This window comes from Mirounga leonina, unplaced genomic scaffold, assembly GCF_011800145.1.
Source record: "Mirounga leonina isolate KUSES-001 unplaced genomic scaffold, KU_Mleo_1.0 Mir_165, whole genome shotgun sequence".
NCBI lineage: Eukaryota > Metazoa > Chordata > Mammalia > Carnivora > Phocidae > Mirounga > Mirounga leonina.
Genome location: NW_023270415.1, coordinates 10,972,707 through 10,990,344, shown reverse-complemented (window position 1 = coordinate 10,990,344; position 17,638 = coordinate 10,972,707). Strand labels below are relative to the sequence as shown.

General features: G+C 37.3%; 1 protein-coding gene across 1 annotated transcript; it reads left to right on the top strand.

Moving 5' to 3' along the window:
- The first annotated feature begins 8,582 nt into the window (after positions 1 to 8,582).
- Positions 8,583 to 17,384, top strand: LOC118014846 (cytochrome P450 7A1). Its single transcript, XM_035011199.1, has 6 exons — positions 8,583 to 8,880; positions 10,712 to 10,952; positions 11,848 to 12,425; positions 14,335 to 14,465; positions 15,841 to 16,016; positions 16,794 to 17,384. Exons 1-6 carry the CDS (start codon positions 8,801 to 8,803, stop codon positions 17,091 to 17,093), a joined length of 1,506 nt encoding a protein of 501 aa, XP_034867090.1. The 5' UTR covers positions 8,583 to 8,800; the 3' UTR covers positions 17,094 to 17,384.
- Positions 17,385 to 17,638: the final 254 nt, after the last annotated feature.

Genomic DNA, 17,638 nt, shown 5'->3' with positions numbered 1-17,638 from the left:
ATATTTTCAAAAGACGCACATTAATAGGAGAAAAATCAAGCAAATGTAAGAGAAAATTATTGCTAGAGACATTCTAGAATGATAAAAGGGTCGATTCATCAAGAAATTATAACAATTATAAATATATATGCACCTGGGATGCCTGGGTGACTCAGTCAGTTAAGCGTCTGTCTTCAGCCCAGCTCATGATCCCAGGGTCCTGGGATCTAGTCTCGCATCAGGCTCCTTGCTCAGTGGGGAGTCTGCTTCTCCCTCTGCCTGCCACACCCCCTGCTTGTGCTCTCTCTCTGACAAATAAATAAAATCCTTTTTTTAAATAAGATTTCATTTATTTATTTGACACAGAGAGAGAGAGATCACAAGTAGGCAGATAGGCAGGCAGAGGGAGAGGGAGAAGCAGGCTCCCTGCCTAGAACAGAGCCCAATGTGGGGCTCGATCCCCAGGATGCTGGGATCATGACCTGAGCTGAAGGCAGATGCTTAAATGACTGAGCCACCCAGGTGCCCCAAATAAATAAAAACCTTAAGAAATTAAAACATATATATATATGCACAGTAGAGTTGTAAACAATAGAGTTATAAAATACATGAAGTGAAACTGACAGAACTTAAGGGAGAAATAGGCAATTCAACAGTAATAGAGGTTTCAATGCTTCCAATAATAAATAGATAAGGGCCCAAATGGGAACTAGAAGACTTGAACAACATTATAAACATTATAAACAAACTAGAGTCAATAAATGTACACCCACACAACAAGAGCAGACTACAAAGTCTTAAATACATGTGGAACATTGTCCAGACAGATATGTGTTAGACCATAAAATAAGTCCTAATAAATTTAAAAGATTGAAATCATGCAATGTATATTCTCTAATCATGATGGAATGAAATTAGAATTCAATAATGGAAAGAAATTTGGGGACTTGGCAAATGTGTAGAAATTAAATAATATACTTCTAAATAACCAGTGGATCAAAGAAGAAAACACAAAGGAAAGCAGAAAATACTTCAAAACGAATGAAATTAAAAACACAATATGCCAAAAATCAATGCACTAAGAGTAGTGCTTAGAAAATTATAACTTCCTATATTAAAAAAAATAAAGATCTCAAATTAATAACCTAAACTTGCACCTTAAGAACCTGGAAAAGTAAGAGCAAGATAAACATAAAGCAAGCAGCAGGAAAGAAATAATAAAAATCAGAGCAGAAATACATGAAATAGAGAATGGAAAAACAATAGATACAATCAACAAAACCAAAAGTTAGTTCTTTGAAAAGATAACTGAAATTGAAAAAATTTTAGCTAGCCTAACAAAAAAACAGACAGGAGACTCAAATTACTAAAATGAAGAATACCTGAGGGGACATTACTACCGATATTACAGAAATAAAAAGGGGGAACGAAATAAGGGCATGCTAAGAGCAATCATATGCAAACAAATTAAATAACCCAGATGAAATGGAAGCATTCCAGAAAAACACAGATTACCAAAGGTAACTCAAGAAGAAATAAAAAATCTAAATAGACCTATAGTGAGAAAAAAGACTGACATTAAAAATTTTTTGAATTCCTACAAAGAAAAACCCCAAAACCAGACAGCTTCACTGGTGAATTCTAGCAAACATTTAAAGAAGAAATAATACAAACTCTTCACAAACTCTCCAAAGATTAGAAGAGGAGGGATCACTTCCCAATTCATTCTATGAATCCAGTATTACCTGATCCCAACATCAGATAAAGATATTACAGGTAAAATAAACTACAGACCAGCATTCTTTAAAAATATGGATGCAAAAGTCCTTAACAAAATACTAGCAAACTGAATACAGCAACATATAACAAGCATATACACCATTAACAAATGTGATTTATCCTAGGAATGCAAGGATGGTTCAACATATGAACATTAATCAATGAAATACACCATATTAATGCAATAAAGACAAAAATGACATGATTATCTCAATAGATGCAGAAAAGATATTTAACAAAGTGTAACACCCTTTCATGATAAAAGCATTTTAAAAACCCTAGAAATAGGGCACTGCCTCAACACAATAAAAAGTATATGAAAAACCACACCTAACATCATACTTAATGGTGAAAAGCTAAAAGCTTTTCCTCAAAGATAAGGAACAAGACAAGGGCATCTGCTCTTGCCACCCCTATTCAACACTGTATAGGAAATTATATCCAGGGCACTTGGGCAAGAAAAAGAAATAAAAGACATACATATTTGAAAGGAAAACTACCTCTATTTTCAGAAACCATGATCTTCTATATTGAAAATTCTAAAGAATCGATAAAAAAATTTCTTAAAGCTAATAAACAATTTCAGCAAAGTTATAGAATGCAAAATCAATGTTCCCAAATTAGCTTATTTCTATACACTAGCAATGAACAATCTGTAAATGAAATTAAGAAAACAACCTCCTGTACAACAGCACCAATAAGAGCAAAATAATAAGAATAAATTTAACAACAACAGAAACGTGTGAGATTTGTATACTAAACTACAAAACATCATCAAAAGAAATTAAGGACCTAAATAAATGGGAAGACATCCTATGTTCTTGGATCAAAAGACTTAATATTGTTAAGATGACAATACTCTCCAAATTGATCTACAGAGTAAATGCAATCCCTATCAAAATCCCAGCTACATTTCTTTTCCAGAAATTTACAACCTGATTCTAAAATTCATATGAAAATGTAAGAGATCCAGAATATCCAAAACATATATGAGCAAAGGATTTGAATTCTCCAAGGAAGATTCATAAAGGCCAATAATCACATCAAAAGATGCTCAACATCATTAGGAAATGCAAATCAAAACCATAATGAAATATTACTTCATACCCACTAGGATGGCTATACTCAAAAAATACAGACAATAGTAAGTGCTGACCAAGACATGGAAATACTGGAATTCTCAGACATTCCTGCTGGGAATGTAAAATGGTGCAGCCATTTTGGAAGCCAGTTTGGTAGTTCAGAAAGTTAAATATGGAGCTACCATATGACCCAGCAAATCCAACTGTAGCTGTATACCCAGGAAATTTCAAACATAAGTTCACACAAAAACTTGAACATGAATGCTCATAGTAGTACTATTCATAACAAGTAAAAAGTGAGGAAAAAAGTGGAAAAAGGCTCAGCTCCCTCCCTCTCCTCTGGCTGCACTCTCCTTTCTCTCTCTTCCTGAGCTCCCTTACCCTCCTGGCTAGGTTGGTTGGGCCCAATGAGTCCAGTGAACCATTGCTTTTCTTCTTTCACTGTCAAGTTGAGCTTCCTGGACTAAGCTCCAGAAAGTTCTGATTAAGGTGAGACCCATGAAAAAAAAGCAAGGCAGCCACTTAGCCTTCTTTGATTCTAGATCCTCAGGCCTGCCTTTAACTTAAGAAAAAAGACTTCTCCCTGTGACACAGTGCAGCAGAGCAGGGGTTGCAAGGGGGTGTGGGGACAGAGCTTCACAGCATCGAGTCATCTACAAAGGGAGACAACAGTGTCCATCTCATAGTACTGCCAAGTGGATCAAATGAGGCAAGCCTGTGAAAATCTTGGCACAAAACACTAAGGTATTGCCTGACCTTCTCTGGTAATGGAAACAATGCTTTCTTTATCAGAAATCAAACATTGGCTTTGTTCTCCTGTTGATTGGCCATGTCCCCTTGAGGCCAGAGACTTTGTCTGTCTTATCTACTTCTGTTATCTTCAGCACCTAACAAGTGCCTTGCAACAAAGTAGGTGCTAAGTTAATTTGAATGAATGCATGAAATAAGTATTTGCTAAATAACCTGTTCATCTCTCCCTCCTTACTTAATAGCACCTTCTACATATCAGTGAACGAAACATGTTTGATGAGTTAACTTTATATCTGAATATGTAGGTGGCGCACTTACTCTTTCCTAAATGTGTAGTCAGGTGCCCTCTGGTTGCATTGAACTTCTTGTGAGGTTCTGAGCTGTAAGGGAGGAATGCTGAGCTTCAATTCAGAAGAATCTGGGGTTGCCCTGGATTTGCCACTTAATAATTACAACAAACATTTTGGGGCACAGATTGTGTCAAGCCCTGGGCTAAACATTTTATGCACATTGCCTTATTTCACCTTGACACCTATATTATGAATCATGCATTATAATCATGCCTATTTTACAGATAAAAAAGCAAAGTCTTGGAGAGGAGAGCACCTTGTTCAACGGTATATACTTAGTCAGTGGCAGAGTCAGAATGCAAACCTAGATTTAATTCCAGCTTCCACACCAATATTTGAACTATCTCAAGCTATGCAACATTAGCCATTAAACCCTCGCCCCCTCTATTTCCTCATTTTGTTTTTTTAATGATTTATTTACTTATTTTAGAGAGAGAGAGAGCAAGCATGTGTGAACGTGCTCACTTGGGGGGAAGGGCAGAGGGAGAGGGAAAGAGAGAATCTCAAGCAGACTCTCTGCTGAGCATGGTGCCCAACACGGGGCTCGATCTCATGACCCCGAGATCATGACGTAAGCTGAAATCCTCAGATGCTTAAAGACTCAGCCACCCAGGCATCCCTTTCCTCATCTTTCTTTTTAATATTTATATATTTTTAAAGATCCATTCATTTATTTGAGAGAGAGAGAGCACAGGGAGAGTGGGGGAGAGGTGGAGGGAGAGACAGAATCCAGGGGCCCAGGTGCCCCTTTCCTCATCTTTAAAATAGTTAAAATACCTGCCCTGCCCAACTGAACTGATTATTCAAGTAGGAAAGTATATATCAGAAATATTAAAAAGTAAAAACTTCAAAACTAATGTAAAAATGATCGTGATTCTCTGAGATAGGACTTAACAACACCTTCTTATTCTCTAGTCTTGTGAAATTGTATTTGTTCAATGGACACATGAGTATGTACTAGGCATTTACAACCTCAACACCATGTGTTTAAGATTCAAAACCATATTTGAGAATCAGATACTCTATATCTGCCATAACATAATTGGGATTTTTATTTTCTAAAAAAAATAGATGATGTGGGTCAAATGTGAATAGACATATTTCCTAAATGCTTATTGTAAAAGCCCCAAATTAATCATAACAAAATTTCACCAGCTCATTCTACTTTGGTCTCCCATTGACTTGCCGGTGAATTCGGAACCTGATGTGCATTCTTAGTCCATGGGAACTGAGATGCTCTTGAAAAAATGCAAAGCATTGCATTAGTTTAGGCAATCTGGTCTGACTTATAAATTCTGGAAAACAACTTGTACGACTCAATTGTTTGGTCACATTCACAGTTCATTTTATTTAAAGCAATCATACTGATGTGCAAGTTTTATGTAAACGATATTTACTGCATTTCTTAATGGAAACCACTTAAATGTGTCATCAGTTTACAGAAGCTGATAGTTCTAGTTATTCTTTATTACCTTCTTTTGGTCTAGTTTGAGTATCCTTGTTTTGTATACATGTGTTTGTGCTGAAGGGGTCTTGGACTCGGGCCCTATATTCTCTGAGGCTCAGAACAAGGGTTTCCTCTGCACATCAGGAAGCATGTGCTCTATGCTACTCTCTACAAAGAAAGAGGAAATTGACAGGCAATGGAGGGATTAGAGAGTTTAGATTAACTCAGTTATCGTGCTGAGCCTCCTGGCAACTAGAACATCCTTCTTTGTGGATCGGGGCACTTACTCTTTCCCGCACTGCAGTCGAAGCCCCACAGGGTCAGGGCTCATGGCTGCCTCGTGCATCACTGTGTCCCCAGTGTTGACGCAGTACCTGACACAAGGAGTAGGTGCTCAGTGTGAGTGTGGGTGTGTATGAGTGTGTGTGTATGTGTGTGTAAGTGAGTGTGAGTATATGAGTGTGGCGAGAGAGAGAGAAGGGGAGCCAGGAGAAAACAAAACTTCACATTTTGGCACATAGTGGAGAATAAAAAAGCAAGAAAGGGACTTTCCAACTCAGCTAGCATTTATTTAATGCCTGATACTCCAAGCACCATGCTGAACACACTGAGATGTCCTAAAATCCATGCATGAAACTTTACACCCTTGTCTCATCAGGAAATCTTTTAGGTATTTCCACGAAGCCTACTAATAGTTTGGACAACTGTAACAAGCATCTACATTCCCACTCATCAGATTCGAAGCAGCATATTAGGGGTGTAATGGATGCCCTTTGTGGCCATGTGACAGCAGCAGGAAGTGACATCCTCAGAAAGAACATGTAAACCATATACAATAAGAAAAAAATAGGAATATTGATATTCAAGCCATAGCTCTCCCTCAGCCAAATGAAGGAAACTGTGTGTGTGTTTCCTGGGCTTTCGTTGTGTAGAAGAGGGATAGTAAGTGAAGGAGTTAAAGGAAGAGATCAGGGTAAAGAAAATAGAGATAAATACTAACCAGGCTGTATTTGAAAGGAGTTTGTACGGTTCTGAAACAAAACCTAAGGAAGTTTTCCCAGGGTTGTGAACGTATTTCCCCTGCGCTATTTGAAAATCTTTAATTTTGACATAATTATAAATTCACAGGAAGTTGCAAAATGATACTTAGAGGTCCCATGCTCCCTTTCCTGTAGGTGTTTTGTTTGTTTTCATTTGTTTGTTTGAGAGGTGACTCTAAAGGGTTAAATTGTTCAGATATTGGGTTGGTGCTTTCTCTAACTGTCATATCCTGACTGTAAAGGTTTAGTTTTCAGAGTTGTAGAGAAAAAACAGAGTTATTCAAAAAGGCACATCACTCTAAATACATTTAATGTGCAGAAAGCCCTAAAAAAACCTAAGTCGATTGAGAAATCTATGTACTGCCATACAAGGATTGATATTAATAATTATGATCATAAATCACAAAACACAAAAAGATTTGTGGTCTCTGCTTAAGGAGGCAAAAAAGCATGAGATTATTCTATGGATTCTATGGCCCAAATCTGGAAACAAACCAAATGTCCATCAGTAGGGAATCAGTTAACTGATTTAGTCAATGGAAGACTATACACACATTAAAAGTGAAGAGACATATATATATATATGTAAAAAATCTCTCTCTCTCTCTCACAGGAAATGTCCATAATGTGGCATTCATTTTTTAATGCTATAGAACAACAACAAAAAAAGTATCCAATATAACGCATCTCTATGTGTTTATGTGTGACTCACCAACTATATCCATGTTGTCAAATACAAGGTTTCTTTGTCATCTTTCTTGACCTCAAAGTAGCATGTGATACAATTCATCACTCATCTTCAAGTGCATTCTCCTCTTGCTTCTTGTGACACCATATCCTCTTGGCTTTCTTCCTGGTTCTTTCTTATCTATCTCCTCTTTTCCCCACTCTCTGACTGACATCAATAAATGGAGTGCTTTGTGACCTGGTGTTGGACTCTATTGTTTTCCTGGGCTTTATTGTCTCCCTTGGTGATCTTACAAGGTCTGTAAGATCAGAGAGCCCTTCCCTGAATACCATATCTAAAGCTGCTCTCGTCCCCAATACTTTCTACACCATGTTTTATTTTATTAACACTTATATTTTAATATCTGTCTCTCTATTGAAATAGAGTCCCCATTAGAGTAGGAAATCTGTCCATTTTGTTAACACCTGTAACCAGAATATCTTTGAAGATTTCTTGGCACAGAATAGGTGCTCAAGTTTTGTATATGTGTACACTGAAATAAAATTTAGAAGGATACATACCATACAGTTAACAGTCGTTGCCTCTGAGTGGGGAGTAGTAGGGGAGGTTAATTATAAATTGACTTTCCCTTTCTACCAAGATATGTTTCAGTTAGTCCTAAATGATTCAAAATGAAATTGTATTACTTTAACAATTAGAAAAATTAATAAACATATTTTAAATTAACAAAGATGGTTGATAAAATTGTGATGTTTAAATAAACTGTTTAATTGGAAGATGAACTTATGTGGGATACTTTCTTGAGAATGGTAGGTAAATAACGTGTTACTATATATAGTAAAATATCTATGACTTTGTAAAAGCACTGACACATGAAGCAGCAGAAACATTTCACCCAGTTCTCTTTCCTTTGAACTTGACCACCATATCTCTTGTTAATCATTTAAATTGATTTCTTCTTCAAAAGGTAACAAGATCCAACCACTAGCTTAATGATAACATATGCTTATTTTTCTTTAGATTATTATATTTTACACTACTATTTGATATGTTCATCTTGAAAATGTTTATGTTTTTTCTTTTTTTTTTCTTTTTTTTTATTCTTATGTTAATCCCCATACATTACATCATTAGTTTTAGATGAAGTGTTCCATGATTCATTGTTTGTGCACAACACCCAGTGCTCCATGCAGAATGTGCCCTCCTCAATACCCACCACCAGGCTAACCCATCCTCCCACCCCCCTCCCCTCTAGAACCCTCAGTTTGTTTTTCAGAGTCCATCGTCGCTCATGGTTCATCTACCCCTCCGATTTCCCCCGCTTCATTCTTCCCCTCCCGCTACCTTGTTTTGTCCTTTTTATAAGCATACTAAACTTGCAATATTAGCTGTTGTTACCAGGTCTGAATGTTAAGTCAGCATCTGTTTGAAAGACCTTCAACTTATCAACTATTGCAGGTCTCTGATTGTTTTGGAACCTCTTCTGATACCTGTGGACTTAGTTCAAGGCCAGGCATTTTTTTTTTTTTCTAATAGGATGAACAAATGGTTAATTGTTTGCTTTGGTCACTCAAGTGTAGGATCTTGCCTTATATAAAAGTCTAGCTGGAGTCTCTGTTCAGTGACATCCTTACCTTTCTAATCAGAGACTCTCCTCTTCAGAAGTTTTGCATTAGATTTGCAAGATGATGACCATATCTTTGATCTGGGGGATTGTTGTAGCAGCGTGCTGTTGTTTATGGCTTATTCTTGGAACGAGGAGAAGGTAAGGAAAGTTTTGTCTTTAACTGTGTTTTAGTTCATTCATTTAAAGTTCTTTTACCTTCGTTGTTACATAATAAATTTGGTGTTCTGTACTTACACTCACTAGCATTTTCTTCTTTTTTTAACTAAAAAACTTTAGATTTAAGATATAATTTACAAATTTGAAGTGGTATCATATTACATCTAATAAAAGATTGAATGGCAGTCTTTCCCTTTTAGTACTGACATACCCATGATCATGCAAAAATGTACACACTTGTTAAACATAAGTGACAAAAAGTTTATAAGGTCTCTGTGTATGTTTCTGGGTGTATATAAAGATGAAGTCTGGATTAGTAAGGATACAAGTGGTAAGTGGGATCTGTATTGGAAAAGGTTTCTTTCTAGCATGAGGATTAAATAGATGCTCTGACTAAATGAATGTTCTCTTCTCAGCTAGTTCTTGTGCGCTGGATAGACTCAGCCTAGGTCTGGACAAGAGCACAGAGCCTGCATTGGTCATTCTATTATCTTCTTCTCATTAATGATAATAAACCATGGTAAATCGGGCAACTGCTAAATTTAGGTAATATCACTTTTATTTATGTGTCATTTATTCATAATGGCTTCAAGAAGACAAGAAATACAAATAGGGTCACATACATAGCCGTTTTTATTTACCTTCTGATTGGCTCAAAGAGTATTTGGGGGAGGGCTATGTAAGCATTCTGTTATGTCAATCTCCAAAAGATAGAATTACCCACAGCATATCTTCAGCTATGTAGATTGCTATGTGCTGTCTCGTTTACAAATTGTTTGTGTGTGTGTGTGCGCTTTATGGTATTTTAATTCAGGCCCGATAATTTCTAGTTTTAGTTGTTAGCCTTACTTATCTTTGAACTCATAAAATGAACATAATTATTTTATGCTAAGTAGTTCTGTCAAGAGGGATAGGAGTTTATGTTGGAAAATTAATGTTTATAGTATTTAATAAAAACACTTAAAATAGCATGAAAGAGGGGTGCCTGGGTGGCTCAGTCGGTTAAGTATCTGCATTTGGCTCAGGTCAAGAATCCCTGCTCATCAGGGAGCCTGCTTCTCCCTCTCCCTCTGCCCCTCCTCCCTGCTTGTGTTCTCTCTCTTTCTCAAATAAATAAATAAAATCTTAAAAAAAATAAATAGCATGCAAGACTGTTTCAACTATACTTCAATTAAAAAGAGACAACAAATACCATGAGTGTTGAGTTACAATTGGTGATCCTATCAATACTTATCTTACTTAATTTCATTTTATAATAAGCTAATTTCTCAAATTGTCTTCAACAATCATTATAGAATAATAATGTCTTTAAACTATGAAGATTTTGAAAACTTCAATTTTGCCATCCTCTCTGCAATTCAGTATTTTATATCTTTAAAGAAAACAATCATATAAAACATTTTGAGAGACTCAGGCAGATGATGTTTAGGAGAAATATAAACACTAGAGTATAGTTTCCTCTGTACTGAGAGGAAGAATCTTGTTGGCTTTGTTGATCCTTTTATCCTCATCATTGGAAAAAGGGACTATCACATAGTAGACATTCAATAAGTGTTTGTGGAATGGATGGATGGATGGATGGATGGATGGATGGATGGATGGATGGATGGATTTAGCAATCATTTTTACCAACATATCATGTTACTAGGTTAATAAAACCCATTATTTTAGTAAAAGAGCAGGCCCCTTCAACAAAGGAACTATCTATAACTGTAGAGTTCTGAAGTTTGAAGTCAGTAGTAAAAGTTTAAATCAGGTGTAAATAAAAACAATGTGTAATTTCCCATACTTATCATATGTTTGTGTCTTACAGACAAATGGGTGAACCACCTCTGGAGAATGGGTTGATTCCATACCTGGGATGTGCTCTGAAATTTGGTGCCAATCCTCTTGAGTTCCTGAGAGCAAATCAAAGGAAACATGGTCACGTTTTCACCTGCAGATTGATGGGAAACTATGTCCACTTCATCACAAATCCCTTGTCATACCAGAAGGTGTTGTGCCATGGGAAATACTTGGATTGGAAAAAGTTTCACTTCACTACTTCTGCAAAGGTAACCAGTTTCCCATTTATACAGCATTCGGCTTTTTTCTACTTTTTGTATGTCAGTCTACTTAGCCTTTTGATGTACTTAGACTTAGAAATAGACATGTTGAAGAGAGTTATCCTTCCATGGAGATTCTTAGAAATATAATGAATCCAATTAGACAGAACCTCTTGGTAATAATTGTTTCAAAAGTCAAAATAGGTATAGATTTGTCATTTCTTAACCACCTAGAGTGAAATAAAAATGAAATATTTTATTGAGCCAGATGGCACTGTATCAGTAAGATAGGTACAAACTCCTTCATGTCAACCACATCTACATAACTCCCAGAGCACATGTGGCGGAAACTTAGCACTAAACAATTGTTTTACCACACTTTTGCCACACAATTTTTAAATTTTGTCAAGCAACTGATCAGATATTTGGGCATCGCTTAGCAATAATCTGAGAGGTTCTTTGAGAGAGACAGCAACTAGCCAATATTTAGTGAGTCTCTGCAAGGAAATATTAGACACGGTCTCAGCTCTAAGTAGACTAAAGTCTGGTTGAAGTACATCTACAATAAATGTAGCAGAGAACTGATGACTAAGACAAATATGGATTAATACCAAATTAACATGCCAATAGATTCAGTAGCATAAGAAAAGTAAGAAATGGACAACTTTCATGGTTGCGGGAAGTTTCACTGAAGAGCTGGAATTTCAACTTGGCCTTCCAGGAAGGGTAGGATTTGACCATTTTTTTGGAAAGTGCTATGAAATTGTATGTACAAAGGCCAATTTCCCTCCTGCCCTGTTTTTAACAAGGAGAGAATTATGGAAGTATCTAATCTGTTTTTCAGCCATTTCCTAGCACTGCATCAGGTTTAATCTCTTTTTTCACACATTTCATTTATTGGCAGGCATTTGGGCACAGAAGCATTGACCTGAGTGATGGAAACACCACTGATAATATAAGTAAAACTTTCATCAAAACCCTGCAGGGCGATGCCTTGAATTCCCTCACAGAAGCCATGATGGAGAACCTCCAACTTGTCATGAGACGTCCGCTGGTATCTAAATCAAAGACGCCTGCCTGGGTGACGGAAGGGATGTATTCCTTCTGCTACCGAGTGATGTTTGAAGCTGGGTATTTAACTCTCTTTGGCAAAGATCTTACGGGGCAAGACGCACAAAAAGGACTCATTCTGAATAACCTTGACCACTTCAAGGAATTTGACAAAATCTTTCCGGCTCTGGTAGCAGGCCTCCCCATTCATGTGTTCAAGACCGCACACCATGCTAGGGAAAAACTGGCAGAGGGCTTGAGGCATGAGAACCTCGGAAAGAGAGACCGCATCTCGGAACTGGTCAGGTTTCTGAATGACATGTTTTCCACCTTAGACGACATGGATAAGGCTAAGACACACCTCGCTATCCTCTGGGCGTCACAAGCAAACACCATCCCGGCGACTTTCTGGAGCTTATTTCAAATGATTAGGTAACTAGCAATTTATCAATTTATTTCTTTATTTTAATTGAAAGCAGAAAAGCTACTATTTTAACTAAAAAAAAAAAAAAGAGTCATGGTAATTTCTCATGCTATCAGTCAAGAATGTGACATTTACTTTGTAAGTGTTTAACATGTATCAGTTCATCCAATCCTCACAAAACCATAAGCAGCCGTGCCTGGCACACTCCTCCTGCAGAAGCAGAGACCTTTCCAGGGGGAAGAATGCACTGCATAGGGTCAGTTCAAGCCACCTGGGCCCAGAGCCCTTGCGTTCAACCCCAGGCTCTTCCTCATGATGCCTACTCAAGTTGATGAATTCTATCTTCATAATCATAAAAATGTACTTAATGATTCGGACTTGTGGACAGTGAAAGGGCAGTGCCTATGTCTTAGTCCTCTGTGTATTAACAGTTTGTTTCCGGGCGCCTGGGTGGCTCGGATGGTTAAGCGTCTGCCTTTGGCTCAGGTCATGATCCCAGGGTCCTGGGATCGAGTCCCACATCGGGCTCCCGGCTTGGCGGGGGGCCTGCTTCTCCCTCTGACCCTCTCCCCTCTCATGCTGTTTCTCTCTCGCTCGCTCTCTAAAAAATAAATAAAATCTTTAAAAAAAAAAAAAGGCAAAAGACAGTTTGTTTCCACCCCATTAGTAATTTCTGTCTTACTGTTTATTGGACCAACTATGATAGCTATGGATCAATTCTACTGATTATTATTGATGGGCTTTGGCTAGATTTTGCCTTTTAAAAGTATGTAACAAAAACATTGCATGTAACATACTTTACCTAACATGACTGTGTTCCAAAGTGTTAGTCTTTTAGAAATTTGACATTCAAATGGTTTATTGGATTATTCTGGTTAAATTGGGCGTTTAGTGTCACGTGGACACAAAATTACTATACCGTAGCATTGGGAATGCCAAATTTCCACTGATGGCTGACAGTTTTATGTATTTAATATAAAAAATATTTAGGGGCACTAGGGTGGCTTATTCGGTTAAGTGTCTGACTCTAGGTTTCAGTTCAGGTCATGATCTCAGGGTTGTGAGGTCACATCAGGCTTTGCCCTGGGCGTGAAGCCTGCTCAAGTTCTTCCTCTGCCCCACCCTCCCACGCACGCATGCGTGCGCTCTCTCTCTCCCCCCCCCCAAAAAAATTAGAAACAATTTCAGATATAAAAACCCCATACTAATCTGTCTCAAATGTTAAATGTCTTCCCAAGTTTTTACTTAAGAGATCTCCATCCAGAATAAGTTCATATATTTTCAGTAAGGTTACAACATCAATATAATATCATAAGGGTACTAGTAACTATTTTATGACAGTCACACATATACTTACCAGTCAAACATTTCTGAGACTCATTTACTGCAATCATGTTATATAGATCCCCATGGTCCTAAGGATCCAGTAAATGTCCATGCACTAAAATGCACTAGCATTCATTTTACAAGTTAAAGTGCTAGAACAATATAAGAATGGGAAAGCTGTTGTTCTACCCGAAATCGTGGTATGGGTTTTAAGAGTAAATTTTGACATCCATTTGCAATTTAGCTAATACTTTATAATTATTAATCTTACATGCAATATTCCTTCTCAGTTGTTAAGTACGTGACTAATTTGACCATTTAATCTTTATTAGAATCATTTATTTATAAAAGTATGGCCAAAGTTTTACTTCTGTGTTGCAAGGCCTTTTAAGGCAACAATTCTTGTTAATATCCAAGGATTTAGACACAGTTACAAAATGGAGTAAAAAGTAATTGGGAAATGTCCCTTTCCTACTTTCTCTGGTATCCTGACCACCTAGTAAAAAGAAGGGGAAAACTCCTGTTTGCAGATCTTTTGGTATAGAAAACATTTATTTTCTGTACATCTCTTCTTTTCTCCACTTTTGCTAGGAGCCCTGAAGCAATGAAAGCAGCTGCTGAAGAAGTGAATAAAACACTAGAGAATGCTGGCCAAAAAATCAGCTTTGACGGCAGTCCTATTTGTTTGAATCAAATGCAACTGAATGACTTGCCAGTGCTAGGTATGCTTACTGTGTTACATTTCATTTACTGTGTTCCACAAACAGTAATTGCCAATATCTATTATGCACTTACCTGTAGGCATTAAGCGAAGTATTTCATATGTGTGATCCCGTTCGATCCTCACTGCAATCCTATGACTGGTGACTAATTTCTACAGAACAGATTAGGAAATTGACACGGAGAGGTTAAGTTCATACCTGGGATGGAATGGTGGAACCAGATACAGTGTTAATGTGAGACTCCTGACCCTACCTTTTCAACTGCTTCTCTGCCCTGCCCTACTCTGTCTCCTTTATTATATTCCCCTTACCACTGATGTTATGATTAATGGGAGCATATTACTCATTTTCATGAAATAAAGGAGGAAAAAGTACCATCAAGACACTAGAATTAGTTGCATGGGTTGAGTGATGGGATTGAAGGTTATTTTGTATTTCTTATTTTTGCTTCTCTGTGGTTTGCAGAAATACAAAAATACTCTATTTTTATAGTGATAAAGAGTTTTCTTTTTGTTTTTGTTATTTTCTCTTGAGGAAAGAACCCAGTGCATGTTGTTAGGGGCAGCAGGTCTTAGTGGAAGGGACATGAGGCAAGAAGCATAGGGGGTTCTGCCAACCACGGATGACCCCAGACATGCCATTGCATTTTGGGGGGACTTGCTTTTCTCATTTGAAAAAGAAAGGGCTAACAGGTTATGATTTTACACACAATCATATGATGACCACCTGAAACATGACCGCTAAAAGGATAGAGGCTGGAAGGTCAGGCTAGACCTTCTCATTGGATCTGCATATTTTAGCTATTTGCAGGGTGGTTTTTTTTGTCCCTTTATATCTTTACCAGACAGTAGGGCACCATCACACACCATCAGGTAGTGTAATCATAAAAATGGGGTCTTGGAAACACTGAACTGAAGCAGCATTAAACATCTGGAAAAATATTTCTATGTGAAAATGATATCAGTATATTAAATCTCAGAAGTAATAAAATTTGAGTAATTCACATAAAAGTGAGTTACTGATTTTTCCAATTGTATTAGATGTCTAGTGTCATGTGGAAATAAGATTATTTTTCCATAAAATTATAAGTCTAGTTGCCATTGATAACCAAGATTATATCCTTACAAAATGATTATCATAAACTCAGATTATCAGGTAAAAATGACATTCAGACACAACTGAATCATTGATTACAGCATAGTGGCAACAGAAAAAAAAAATTGGGTAAGTTTTATCTGGCCAGCTTCCCCTAGTCTGTTCAGGTTGTGCTATAATCTGCTAGCAGTATTTCAGACTTCATATTATGAGGCCTTTAAATACATGATTTGTTCTTGCTTTCCTCCTTCTCCTCGCTTCTTCCTTTAAAAATATTTAGATAGCATCATCAAGGAGTCTCTGAGGCTTTCCAGTGCCTCTTTGAACATCCGGACTGCTAAAGAGGATTTCACTTTGCACCTCCAGGACAGTTCCTATAACATCCGCAAAGATGACATCATAGCTCTTTACCCGCAGTTAATGCATTTTGATCCAGAAATCTACCCAGACCCTTTGGTAAGTGACTGTTCATCAAAATTCAATATCCAGGTGATGTCTACCCAGATGGAAATAAAGAGGAAATTTACCAGGGCACATGGTTGGCTTTGTCGGTTAAACGTTGGACTCAGGTCATGATCTCATGGGTCATGAGATCGAGCCCCATGTGTTGGGCTCTGTGCTTGGCCAGGAGTCTGCTTAAGATTATGTCTCTCCCTCTCCCTCTGCCCCCCCCCCCAAAAGGTGCTCTCTCTCTCTTTTTAATAAATAAATCTTTAAAAAAATAAGAATTGACTTAACCATTGAAGCCATAGGGATTGTCTTCTAAATTATGTCCAATATTCATATATTTTGGAAGACCTGGATGATGGCCTGAATTTTAAAATTCCTGATAACCTATCATCACATCATCTCTGCTAGATTATGTTTGCAATCATTATAATAAAGCTGCTGCCTTTCTTTTTCCTTAACAATTGCCTGCTCCCAAATCCAGGAAATGAGGCTAATATACTGGTTCTTTTAGTTTCTAATTTGAACTCTTCCTTCTTGTTCTGCCTAATGGAGGAACTAGTCACCCAGGCAGAATGGAAGGTATTATAAAGCTTTTTCTGTTCCCATCAGTTCTTGTTAAACTCCTATTCCTTATTAATTTCTGAGTTAAGTTGGGGGAATTTGCTAAATTACCAATAGATTGGATTAAAAAAGAAAATTATTCTTTGGAGCGTCCAGGTCAAGAAACCGATAAATTCCTTTAAAACTATCTTACAGTTCTGTTTTTTTGTATTTTTATTGCAGACCTTTAAATACGATCGATATCTTGATGAAAATGGGAAGACAAAGACCACCTTCTATAGTAATGGAATCAAGTTAAAGTATTACTACATGCCCTTTGGGTCAGGAGCGACAATATGTCCAGGGAGAATATTTGCTGTCCAGGAAATCAAGCAGTTTTTGATTCTGATGCTTTCCTATTTTGAACTGGAGCTTGTGGAGAGCCAGGTTAAATGTCCCCCTTTGGACCAGTCCCGTGCAGGCTTGGGCATTTTACCACCATTAAATGATATTGAGTTTAAATATAAATTCAAACATTTGTGAACATATAGTTGGAAGCAGAGGACATGAGATGATGTTACCAGCCTGCAGACTGCCATCATGTATCTGTCCCTTTGGACGGTCATCTTTGTTGGTAGGGGCACTAAGTCAGCGGGGTCCAACTCTGTACACAGATGCTTGCTTTTGAATCTTAACATTTTGATGACCGTTTCCAGATGCTATCTCAGACCGTGCTAGTGAAAAAAAACCTCATTTCTAGGGGCACAATAATTTGTTTTCATTTGAATAAGTCAGTGAATTTTCATCCAGCCAGGCACTGAAGTTCATTATTTTCAGAGGAAAAAGTCTTTTCCCCCCCCCCCAGAATGAAGATATTCTGATTGGCAAAAGTTTTTCTCCCCCTTAAGGAAACAGCTTTATTTTTATAAAAACCACCCAATAATTATGAAAAAAGGTACAAATTCACGTTTTAGTGAAACCACATGATTCTTTGACTAGATATGGGATACCTTTTTTTCTTTTTTATAACAACGCTTTTATTGTCCAGGACCTGTGACAGTTTCATGTGTCTCTAAAGAAGGCAGGAA

What these genes read in the sequence shown, in the direction of transcription:
- LOC118014846 (XM_035011199.1), top strand. Translation starts at nt 8,801, where the DNA reads ATGATGACCATATCTTTGATCTGGGGGATTGTTGTAGCAGCGTGCTGT. An exon ending in GAATGACTTGCCAGTGCTAG is followed by an intron (nt 14,466 to 15,840) that starts GTATGCTTACTG and finishes AAAAATATTTAG; the next exon opens with ATAGCATCATCAAGGAGTCT. An exon ending in AAATCTACCCAGACCCTTTG is followed by an intron (nt 16,017 to 16,793) that starts GTAAGTGACTGT and finishes TTTTTATTGCAG; the next exon opens with ACCTTTAAATACGATCGATA.